Raw genomic sequence first — 13,032 nt, forward strand, 5'->3', positions numbered from 1 at the left:
TTTTGTAAATTATATGTGGCGGTATCTCCTTTTTAATGACAAGTTTTAGTGTGTCATGCAAGACAATTCTTAATCCACTTTTTAAACAATTCCCTTGGGTATGAACTACATTTTCTCTATTTGAACCCAGTGTAGATTCCTGATCTATACCCCCTACGTGTTAAGCTGAATAATACCAAAACATGTCCTGACAATGATAAATGCCAAAGTTTTATGATGACATCCCAGGAATTTGATTGGAGCTGCCAACCGATATGAATGGTATCTTTACTATTTGGTGAGTTGAGCAGAATACTAAGCACATTTGTTAGAAGTATCAGATGCTAAAAGGGAATATTCCCCACTTATAGTAACATATCTGAAACAAGTCCAACATCCATCAGTAGGTGAATAATTAAATTATGGGATAGCCATTTTATAGAATAACATGCAAGCCACAGGTAGAAAGTAGATCTGAATTTATTGATTTGTACCAGGCTCCACATTAAATACTTATATACATTGTTTCATTCAATTCCCACAAGAAAACCATGGAATTCTCACTATTTAGTTAAGAGCACTGAGATATAACCAAAGCCTTGCAGGTTATAAAGGGTATGGTAGTAGTAAGGCCTTGCAGGTTATAAAGAGTATGGTAGTAGTAAGGCCTGAATTCTGTGGGCTGCCAAATCCATTTCCTTTCCAGTTACATTGTAGTAGCTTATGGATGTCAAAGCTATGTGTGTATAGTTGATTCTGTCAGGGCGATTTTGTTCAAGATGAAGAGTGACTTGTATAACCATGGAGAATAAGAAAAGTCTTATGCAATAGTAAAAACAAACACACCTGGATGTCAAAACTGAATTACATATGAACGAGTGCTGTTTCTAGCTCTTCCCATGATTGAAAGAACATTCCAGAGCATATTTCAAGACAGGTTTCATGTGCTACAAGTCAGAGATTTTTCTGGTATTCTCAGAGCTATTTCTCCCTTTACAATGATTGATTCTATGGATGAAATAATCAACTACAATCATTTGCAATGTGTACTTACTTTTTTCAACTTCTTATCTTTTAATATTTACAGATGGACAAAAGAGAAAGAAATCTTTGAGAAAGAAACTGGATTCCCTAGGAAAGGAAAAGAACAAAGACAAAGGTAAAGGGAAACATAATGAAAGCCAATGAATCTTGCAGAGAACATGCTGGTTGGATTGGGTAGAGATTTTGAATCGGATCCGTTTATGTGGTTGGATTCTATTATGTAAACTATATTTCTGTAATGGAATTTCATTGAGAGCCATTTGGGTCTACTTTTCTCTTTGAGTATCCCCATGCTGAACTGATGAGTTCAGCTGGTTTGAGCAGTGGGTGACTATAGCCAAGGTTTTGGTTCCAATTATTCGGTCCAATCAGCTGTGTCTAAAGAGGACCTGGAATGAGTAGCTATGGACAGCATGCCTAATACTAACCAGCTGTTTGGCAAATGCAGACAATTAAGCAGGACTAATTAAATGAGAAAGAGTTTGGATTCATTTACTATGACTACAAAAAAGAAACAATATACATTTTGTGGCTTACTGAAGATAGGCCATCCTCGGCAATTTTGTTATATCACAGAATGCTTGGTTTGGATACCATATGCTTTTGGCAATTACTGGCTTTCATCATACTGGTTTCTATGTCCATTTCTATGTCTATTTAGGGAAATGACACTTGGGGACACTTTCAGAGACATTTGTGGTCAATTTGAGTTTGTACTCTTTGGTTGTAAGGGTCACCTGGACCTCATTACCACAGTCCAATTTTTTTATGATTTGTTCTCATTGTGTTATAAGAACTGATTGTTGAATGGTATAATTGAGTGAATGTATATTCAATTTATATGCCACAATGAATGAGTGTTAAACTAGGAAAGACACATGTCTCACTTTGGAGTTGTCATTTATAGTATCTGCATTTATGTTTGTTGTTGAAAGCAATGGCTTTTAAAATTAATGGATTACAAATTGCACTGAACAAGCTCTATTCCAACACCAATACCAGTCTGCATACGCATAGCTTAAAGTGTGCCTTAAGTTTCATGACATTTGAATGAAAGAATTCTAAGGAATGTAAATCCACTGTTTTACCCCCCTTAAATTGGGGTTTGTCTTCCTTGGTACTAGTAGCAATGTAGACTGGAAAATTTTTGTGGCATGTGTTGTACTTTGCAGTGTGAAATGTTTAGCAGTACCCTTGACCTCTGCTAAGTAAGTGCCAGTAGCACTACCTCTAGGCAAACTGTGCTCAGCCTTCTAAACATACACCTCAGGCTGGGCAAAAAAAAAAGATGGAAGTGTTGGGAATCCTTACCTCTATCAGCAAAATAGAATTGTGGCTATAACTATTTAAATGTCCTAAAGCCCAAGGACTGATGAATGTAGCTTAGGGTTAGAATATTTGTCTAGCATGAACAAGACCAAGAGTTCTGTACTCAGCACCCCTAAAAGTGCAAACAAAAGATTACCTAGTAACCAGATCCTCACTGCCGTGAATCTGAATGCATTGTTATGCAATGGTATTTCAGGCATGAGCTGTTGTTTTCTCTTAAAGAAAACTTCTAATGTATACATTCTACCATGAAAACTGTGAAAACAGTGATCATGTTCACCAGGATATTCAGGAGGATATAAACAACTTCAGCAGAATTTGGAATAGTGAGGACATAGGGTGTGATTGTTGCATATCCACTGTCAGATAAATTTTATTACATATACATGTTTGCTGTGTTATTGCTCTTATTTTTTTTGTGTTTTGTCTTTGACAATTTCATGAATATGTATTATAGTATATTATATTGCAATTGTCATCATATGGTATATTGTGCATAGTATATTGTATATTATATTGGGAACATATCTATCCCGTCTTACCTACTTTTAACCCCCCTGCTGACCCCTTCTTCCTACCTTGTTCCCTTCCTACTTTCCTGGCTTTTATTTGTTCAGGTCTTGTGCAGATAAACATAGATGTTATGTGTCTATGAGTACAGTTGACATGTCTATGCAGAAGACAGCATCTCACATCATTATACCCTAGTCTATAGAACTTACACTCTTTCCACTCCATCTTCCTCAGTGTTCCCTAGGTTTTTGAGGAGGGGGAAACAGATGACTCATTTAGTGTTAGTCCCCCATTTATCCATGGGAGGTACATTCCAAAGACTTTCCATCAATGACTCAAATTTTGGCTAATGGCAAACATATATGCTGTATGCTTCTCTGTGTATACAGTCATACATGCATACATGTGATAAAGTATAATTTACAAATTAGGCACAGTAGGATACTAACCAGAATAACCAACAATGGGCCTTGTCTAAATGACGGAAACCATTTAGAACACATGACTTTCTTATTTGGTAATTTCCCACTTGATCTTATTGCAGTTAACTATGAGTAACTGAAACATTGAAAAGTGAAGATAACTATATGAGTAATTCATTACTACTGGAAGTTTCCTTACTCTAGAATAATAACATTGGTATTTGGATCGAAATACAGGTGGTTTTTAGTAAGTACCTATTTATGCTACGCTAAGGAGACTGATTGGGGAGGGGGGAGGAGAAATTCATGCTTACATTTCCTAAATGGGTGTTTTGTGTGTGTGTGTGTGTGTGTGTGTGTGTGTGTGTGTGTATGTGTGTGTGTCTGTGCACTCAGGAAGCAGAAAGAAAGAACATGAGTGAATATGTGAGTGAAGTTTAGCAAGTAAGGAACTGATTAGTGACCACTGGGACATTAAACATTTTCCAGATCAAATCATACTAATGTAGACCTGGTAAAAGTTTGTCAGTATTCTATATTTACATAAGAGAAGATAAGTGGAGAAAGGAAATAAGCTCTTGATTCCAATGAAAAAGCATATCATCCATCTAAGGGAAGAAGTACCAAGATTCACGGTATGAAGCTTGCTCTTTATGGATTAGCTTTGGTGTTTGAAAAACAAAGTGGTCTATGCTTACCTGAAGTGCTACTTCTTGACAGCTCTTCAAAACATAAAGCCTTGTTTGTTCATATCAACATTGGGAGCCATTGTCTGGCTTCCTTGGGAACCAGAGCCTAGAGATGACTGTGTGCTGGTGTGGCACATTTGCAAATAGCTCACATTATTTCCTTCCCTTTGGATATTAGTGTTTGAGTTCATAGCCGATGCACATGTGAAAAATGATCATCACTGAAATCCAAGAGGGAAAGAAGGAAAACAGGAAACTCTGAATAACCTCTTGGGTTAGGCCATCTAAAAATAAAGGGGAGCAGCTCTTCACGGTTGACCTGCTATCCCAATAAAAAAAATGATTCACAAATATTTGATATGCTACTATTTATTCCATCAGCATGATTCATGTCATACATGATATTTAATATATATATGTGTGTGTGTGTGTGTGTGTGTGTGTGTGTGTGTTTAATATAAAATATACAGCAAATTATATGACATTCTTCAATCCAGGCCGCTACTTAAACAAAGCCCATCTAAGTTTTGGTTGACATATGAAAGCTAATTTAAGATTGACAATGGCTTACAAAACATATTTTCAAATAGATTTTCAAGTTCCTAGTCTCTTGCTGGTAATTTAACTATTTGGAAAACAAAAGGAAATTTTAGAATTTCTGACAATTTTTCTTGTGTCACAAAGAAAAGCTGATTTTATGGACATGCTAAATAAGTAAGTAAATAAATATGTTTAAACTATTTTGATCTAGTTCCAGGACTTCCTTAATCAAGGCACATGGGTACTAGGTATTACTATGGCATAATTATTTCCCAGGACTAACAGAATATCAACATGAATATTAGTTCAATTGTGGTACATTTTTATTTGTACCAAAATTCCATTGTATCATGTCTTATATTTTGTCCTGTCTAAGTCACTATATGTGAGTTGTGAAGTAAAACCTACAAAAGACTATCTGTTTCAACTTGTTTTTGTTTCACATTAAGTAGTAATAGAAAAAAAAAGAATTAATTACATGTAAAATTTTTCTAAGAAAATAGATTCAAAGGTGTTGTTTAAAAACCATCATTTGGGGCAAAATGCATAAAGCGGTTACCACAAAAGTGTGAGAACCTAAATCATATCCCTAGAACCCTCTTTTTAAAAGCCTGGTTTGATGATGTATGCCTATAACACCAGAAAGAATGAAGTAGGAGGTGGAGACAGGTGAATTTCTAAAAGTTTACAGCCCATCTAGACTGGAATATTGAGAGTGTTCCAAGCCAGTGAGACTTCTGGTCTCAAATAAATGTGGTATGTACCTGAGGAAGGAAACCAAGGTTTTCTGACCTCCTCATGTTCATATGCAAATTCAAACGCCCAAACATGAACATGTACATAAATCACACACACACACACACGCACACACACACACACACACACAAAACCACTACTAGAGAAGAGAATGACCTTGTGTATGTAGTTCTAGAGAAATGAGTTGAGGTTAGCTCACAAAGGACACTGTGGACTAGAGCACAACTTTTGGTCTACATGATAACAGCACTGAGACATCATAAAAATATATGAAGAAGTGATGACTCCATGCTGGTTTTTTGTTGTTGTTGTTGTTGTTACTTTTTATTTATTTTATATAACCAAGTCCATTTAAATGGAAACAAACATTTATAGACAATATTTGGGAATTTGGGCGTCGTTCTTTCCAAACTACTTCCTGCTGGTAAGGGGAGCTGTCATGGGGGATTCTAAGAAGATGCAGAAATCCTGGCTGTAGTCTGTAAGGCTGCTTTGTCCAGCTGTTTTGAATGTAGGATCACCTGGGACTCCATGCTGTTTTAAAATACTCTTGTCGTGCTACATTTATTATACGAACTTAGAGTGGAGCTAACACCAGCACAAAGGAATGGAAGAAGAGAAATTTGAAAGCTGTAAAATTCAGGAGCAAAGCAATGGGACCATGAAATGAGAATTGTGGCAGAAGTGGAGAGAAGTATATTTAAAAAGAAGATAAGGTGGTGATATTATGGCAAGATGATGGAAAAGAAGTATTAATGTATGACTTCCTAAAGTCATATTTACCCATGAAGAGCAAGGTCTAGTAAGGAAAGATAGGGAGTGAGACATGCCTTAGGAATACACAGCTATAAAGGAACACAAAGTGGTTCATACTTGGAGCACAAGTGAGAGCTGGAGATGGAAATGAAGTGTAAATTTTGGGTAAAATGAGGTCCAGTACGGAACTAAGGAAGTGAGTGACAACGTTGGTATATAGCCAAAGGTCAGAAAGGGGACAGGTAAATATGAGAACAAAGAGTCATGTGAGCCATTAAGGTAGATTGGGAAGTTACCAAGTTTTATGTGAGATTGGGAGTTTAATGTGAATCAAAGCCAATAATAGTAGAAAACAACAAAGAATAAAGGACAAAGACAAACCTGTGAGGGTCAACTTCTGCCACATGTGGGAGGGTGTGGCTCTAAAGGGAACAGTTGAGAGCAAAGGGGAAAATTCATCACCTTTTGACCCTGTGTTTCATGTGGAGGCAAAGACAACCACTGCTAATATCCTGGTTTAACACATGGCTCAGATTAGAACATAACAATAGTTGTCCCTGGTCACAGCAGAGTGAACCTTAGGTAATATCTTTGTCATTTAAGAAATCATCTTATCAAGTTTATTAGCTTCTGTATTTGCAAAGAATCTTCAGGTTTCAGAGACCTCCTCAGAGACAGGCATGTGCACCCAATGCTTTATTGCCACTAAATAACAATTTTGCCCAATAGAACTTTGATGAGTTTTTTTTTTTTTTTTTATTTCACAATAGCTGTATTTTTTTAAAAAAAGACGGGACATACAGGGATCCTTCATAGAATATTGCAAAGACCTCAAAACAAAATCCCACAGTTTGGAGGTCAGAGAGCTCTACTTAGTGAAGCTTGTAAGAGTCTTTGAGAAAAGCAAGAAACTAAAGAGGCCACATCAAAACTCTAGCATTGAAATAGTAAGCTCAGCCCTAACAGAAGCCTACCATACCAGAGAGAAATAAAAACCCATTCTTAGTGGGGACATCTTTTGAATGAGATTAAAAGAAGACTAAATGTCACCAGAGAATGGATTTATATGATTCCTGTTTAATTTGTATTCAGTTATTACAATATGTAAACACACTGGTGTACTTGCAGGTATTAAAATGCTAGAGTAGAGGGAGCTGGAGAGATAGCTCATGAACTGCTCTTGCAGAGGACTCAATCCAGTTCCCAGATCCCACATGGTGGCTCACAACCACCTGTAAATCCAGTTCCAGAGGATCCAACATCCTCTTCTCGCCTCTGTGGGGCCTTGCATGTGCATTCATGCACCTACAAAGAGATACATGCTCATACATAAAGATAAAATAAATATATTTTTAATTATAGACTTCAAAGAAATTGTCTTCCTTCTTTTTCCCACAAAGACTAGAAATCCCTAAATAAGTCTGATATTATTTCCTTATATGGAAAAATGGGTATGAGAGGGCTGAAGAACTCCCATTGTAGAGCAAGCCCCTGCCATGCATGTGCCTTCATTAGCAGACCCATGTTGCACGATCTATTTCAAAGTCCTTTCTGTTGTTACTATCCCCATCCATATCTGTATATTCTATTGTGGCTGTGAGAGGTACCATGTGTAGGTCCAAACTTTTTGAAGAATATCTCTTATTTCTTAATTCTTGCAAGAATCCTCCAAGTGTTCAGCCTATGCCTGGAACTGCTCTTACAGTATTAGTCTTATCTCAAAAGGGAAAGGTATAAGTTTTTGATTGCCATACACCCCATAGTTCAATGATAGAGCAAGCACCTCTGAAAAATCCCCAGATGAACTTAGCACTTTTTACTTCAAAACAAATTGCATCTTTTGATGAAACCAGAGTTATATGGCTTTAAAATACCATCTCTACTCTTAATGGAGACTTGGTTATTATCCTGGTTTAAAATGTTACCATGAATCAAGCAGGAAAACCTTTTAAAGCCTCTTTCCACCTGGTTTAATGTTAGCTTTTTTGTTCAAAGAACAAATAACCTTAGAATGATTTTCCCTTGATCATTCCAGTTTCATTCACAGGACTTGTGAAAATAAGGTCTCTCCTAGACTTAAAATGCTGTGGCTGCTAAGAGATGTAATTTTGAGCCTGACAAGAATAATGCATTTACTTGAATTATTAGTATTTTCAACATAAATCTAAAATGCTACTAACAAAATGTCTATCTCTGAGAAGCTAATATATATGAACACACATGGATTTACCACAGTGATGCAGAAAGCAACTGTATATATATATTGCCAAATGAAGCCAAAGAGTTCTGTATTCTGTGTCTTCCTCAAATGGTCCCTAGTTAAAAAATAATAATAACAAAATGTATTCTGGGCTTCCCACAAGTTATATCATGATCAAGTCCACTTCTGCATGTGGGACGTGTATAGCCCAGATATCTGGAGATAGGAGGTACGGACACAGAACAAAGGGGTGGGGAGAGAAGAAAGTTCTTTCTAAAGTGCTCCTAAATTGCTCCTCTGTACCTTAGGTTCTTACTCGCTATACTACCTCTTTTATTAGGATCCTTAAATTATATCAACTGAATTTCACCCTTGGATTAATTCATCTCTCTACTATTCAGATGAGAGTCACATCCCTATCCCATCTCGGAACCCCTCATGAGAAAGGACTTGAGATCTTTTATAACCCACCATTGCAAAACTTGACATGGCAAGTAGTAGGTGTTCAATAAACATTTGTTGAGTGAATGGATATATGTGGTTTCCTCGTGCCTTCAAAGACTTCTAAAGGATATAAATTGAAGAGTAACGGTTTATAAAGATGTGTGATCATGAACATAAAGTATTATTTATAGTCTGTCCAAATGCCATACTTCTTTACAAAGTTATTTCCTTTAAAACAGACTTGAGCAGATGGGGAAAGATCAGAGATCAACATTCTAAAATGTGTATTTGTACCTATTAGCTTGCTTTACTGAAATGGAAACTTGAAACATTTTGTTCAACAAAACAAAGCCATCTCAATGTGCTGATAGATGAATCAATTCTTTGACTCAATAATTTGACTATGTCTTATTTTATGAATGTGATATGAATGAGGATGCTCTCCTGTTTGGACCACCCCTAAATCTAAATATCTATTTTGTTTTGTTTTGTTTCCTTACAGAATTTATCCCACAGGCATTTGGAATGCCCTTATCCCAAGTCATTGCTAATGACCGGGCATATAAACTAAAGCAAGACTTGCAGAGGGAGGAGCAAAAGGATGCATCTGATTTTGTGTCTTCTCTCCTCCCATTTGGGAACAAAAAACAAAACAAAGAACTCTCAAGCAGTAACTCATCTCTCAGCTCAACCTCAGAAACACCAAATGAGTCCACATCGCCAAACACTCCAGAACCAGCTCCTCGGGCCAGGAGAAGGGTGAGTTGGCCAGGATCTCCTCTGACTCTGAGAAAACTCAAAATGAGTAAAGTTGTCCTTTGAGACTCTATTAACCAGACACATTGTAGATACCTCTTCCACTCGGCAATAACCAGTACTGTGCGTGTGGCAGCTAACATTCCCTCCAACCTTTCCCTCCTGATTAACTTGGTGCCCAAATATTCTGCACTGGTCTCTTATCTCCCGCCATCTTGCGAGACTTCCTGCTCAATCAGACAAACCCAACCTTCAACCTATGGCCACATGCATAAAACATAGCTATGAATATACCAAAACACAAATCCATAAACTTATTTAAAACATTGTGAGAATTACTTTGGTCATTTTGTTTTGTAACTCAGTTGTATAGATCTTGTGGTTTTTCAAGACAGGGTTTCTCTGTGGCTTTGGAAGCTGTTCTGGAACTAGCTCTTGTAGACAAGGCTGGTCTCAAACTCACAGAGATCTGTCTGCCTCTGTCTACTGAGTGTTGAAATTAAAGGTGAGTGCTACCACCGCCAGGCCAGTTGTATATTTCTTGAGTATGAACTTTATAGATGACATCATACTATCACAATGTTGTACACTATGTATATGCATATATATTGCACACATGAGTTATAAGTTAGATACTCATCTGCTAGAAGTTGAGTCTTGAAGCCAAGATACAGTGTTTCTGTCCATTTTTTCAATGCCATTCTTAGAATGTACCTAGAACAGTGAATTAGCCACAGCTATTCAAAATGAGGGAGAGATTTACCATTTTCATATCAATGGAGCTTGTCATTCCTTGAATAGAGGTGTACAGTACTATATGCAGTCTCTTTCAAATCAATGCTATACCAATATAATGTCAGTGATGGAGTGGGCACTATGATATAGGCTCTGTGCTCTTTGTGTGTCACATTGCCAATCTAGAAAGCTGGGATTCTCAGGGCACCCATATGGTAATCAGCATAGTCACTGCAAAGCATCTGCAAGACTTCCTATGTCCCTAAGCTTCGGCTGGAAATTTTTGCCAATCCAGCCATTAAAGACAGTCCTAGTTAAATACACAACCAAACTTCCAACTCATTTTTTTTTTTAAGCTATCACCATCCAGGACTTCTCTCAAAGTATAGCAAGACCTAAAGCCCTGTTACTTTTTTATGGCATTGACTATGATTCAAAGTGAAAAAAATGACAAAACTATGGAATTTGTTCTTCTAAGCCTATAATTGTCTTATACTGTTTATAAATCCAAATAATAGTAAGATCAGAATTCTAAATTTGAGCTTTCTGAGAAATTAGGACCTAGGCAGTAGACTTCCTAAATGTCCCTTTCTCTGTCAAGGACCTACTCAGACGCCAGTAGTTGAATTCTTAGCACACACTTAATCCATTATGGGTGGCTGTAACCTCCTACATGCTGGGGTTACAGGCATGTGCCACCATGGCACGTTTGAATCTTCCTATGTTTAAAATCTTCTTCCTAGAGGAATTTTTATTCACAAGTCTTCTATGACTTTACCTCATTCATTGAGTATGCATTTTTTGTTTAAAAAATGAAGTGGTTGCATCAAAGTATTTTAATTATATGTCTCCCATCTTGTCTTCTATTTGGAAAAGTCTGTGTATTGAAATTGTAGCTAACAATAGCTGTGTTGTAGATATTTCCTAACTTTTTCAAAAGGCATTTAATTTTTCCTGTTAATATGTCTGTATAAACAAATATATAAACAGCATAACAAAATCAAACAGTAGTATCATTGACTGTGATGGCCCTCCATGAACGTTTATTGAGTAGCCTCTGCAAGCATCTGCTTTTCTTTCTGCTGCCTATGATCTTTAAATCTACACATCACTTACAGGGTGCCATGTCAGTGGATTCCATCACGGACCTGGATGACAACCAGTCTCGACTCCTAGAAGCTTTACAACTCTCTTTGCCTGCTGAGGCTCAAAATAAAAAAGAAAAGGCCAGAGATAAGAAGCTGAGCCTGAATCCTATTTACAGACAGGTCCCCAGGCTGGTGGACAGCTGCTGCCAGCATCTGGAAAAACATGGTAAGTACACTTGTCATCAGCCATCAATGATCTAAGCATAATCCCTCTATGCACTGAGTTTCAATTCTGTGTTCCTTTGAGCAAACACTAGACTAAAAGTTCCTTTGATGAATAAAGTGTATCAGTATAAGTGTTGACTTAAGAAGCTACTGGGAAAAACAAGACTAGTAGGTGTGATACTATTTGGAGTCCTCAGATACCAAGAGTCTTAATAAGGGGCTCTGACCAAGCATTTAGGAAAAGATCACATGTGTTGGAGTAGTATCCCCTTCAAACAGAGCCAAGTCCCTTGAGTGTTTTTATATATTGAGGTGCCTTACAACATTTCTTTTGACAAAAGCAAAGGTTTGCTTTTTTGTGAAATAGCTACTCTGAATGTCTCCAGCTATCCCTTTGCAGTTCAATTCCTATTAACATGATGTCATTAATATGATGAATAGTTATTTAATGCCATATCTATCGCATGTCTTTACTTGCTATAGATTTACTACATGTTTTATGGATTTGGGGAAACTTCATTAATTACATATTCTCTCTAAAGATAATAAGTTCATTATACTTTTTATGTTTTGTTTTTCGTGACAGGGTTTTCTGTAAAGTTCTGGCTGTTCTGGAACTCACTCTGTAAACCAGGCTGGTCTCAAACTCAGAGATCCACTTGTCTCTACCTCCCAAGTAATGTCATTATAATTTTTTTAAAGCAAAAAGAACAAGAAACTGTTGGTCGTTTTGGTGTAGCCATTGTATCCTAGCTACTTATAAGGCTGGGCAGGAAGATTTCAAGTTCAAGGTCTTCCTGTGTTACAGAGTGTGTTCAAGGCTAACCTGGGTTACATTGTAAGACCCTATCTCAAAATGAAAACTAAAAAGAGAGGGATACATTTCAATGTTGTAACACTTGCTTTAAATGTGTAATGTTGTAAGTGAAATCATCAGTCCTGAAAGAAAAAAAAAAACAAAAAAAACAAAAAAGTGAGGATAAAAGGAACTCTTAACATTGATTGTCATTTATTTTCTGATTACAAAAGTAGAATTTTGGGGGAAAACACATTAAATCTGCATTTCAAGTTGCTTAATTGATTCACTATGTGTAAAAATCACTAGATAATTGAATGACTTAATAAATAAATGTATTTAAATCTTAGGTTTCATTTTCAGTACACAATGTTAAATGCACAGTTTGGACTTAAACGCAAGTCTTAAACTAATCAAACTATCTAAGGTCTTGACTGTATTCCAAGTGTTCATAGTATTTCTATCCATGTATATCTATATATTTCTATCATAATATATCTATGATTCCAGAATAATAGGATGTACATCAAATTCAAATAGATATTCATTTTAATATCCTAAACTAATGGTTTTCAACCTTCCTAATGCTGTGAACATTATATACAGTTCCTCATCTCCTGGTGATCCCCAACCATAAAATTATTTTCATTGATACTTCATAACTTTATTTTGCTACTGTTATCAATCATAATGTAAATATCTGATGTGCATGACATAGGATCTGTGACACCCAAACTTCAAAACTTCAAAAATTTAAGTG

General features: G+C 36.5%; 1 protein-coding gene across 4 annotated transcripts in view; it reads left to right on the plus strand.

Moving 5' to 3' along the window:
- The window catches only part of Arhgap6 (Rho GTPase activating protein 6), a 480,929-nt gene that overhangs the window by 424,072 nt on the left and 43,825 nt on the right, over nt 1-13,032 (plus strand). For all 4 annotated transcript variants that reach the window (XM_051174897.1, XM_051174898.1, XM_051174899.1 and 1 more), the window contains exons 3-5: nt 1,067-1,138; nt 9,175-9,431; nt 11,282-11,477. In XM_051174897.1, coding sequence (XP_051030854.1) covers nt 1,067-1,138; nt 9,175-9,431; nt 11,282-11,477 — 525 coding nt within the window. The remainder of the gene's footprint in view (nt 1-1,066; nt 1,139-9,174; nt 9,432-11,281; nt 11,478-13,032) is intronic.

The sequence above is a fragment of the Phodopus roborovskii genome, unplaced genomic scaffold, assembly GCF_943737965.1.
Source record: "Phodopus roborovskii unplaced genomic scaffold, PHOROB, whole genome shotgun sequence".
NCBI lineage: Eukaryota > Metazoa > Chordata > Mammalia > Rodentia > Cricetidae > Phodopus > Phodopus roborovskii.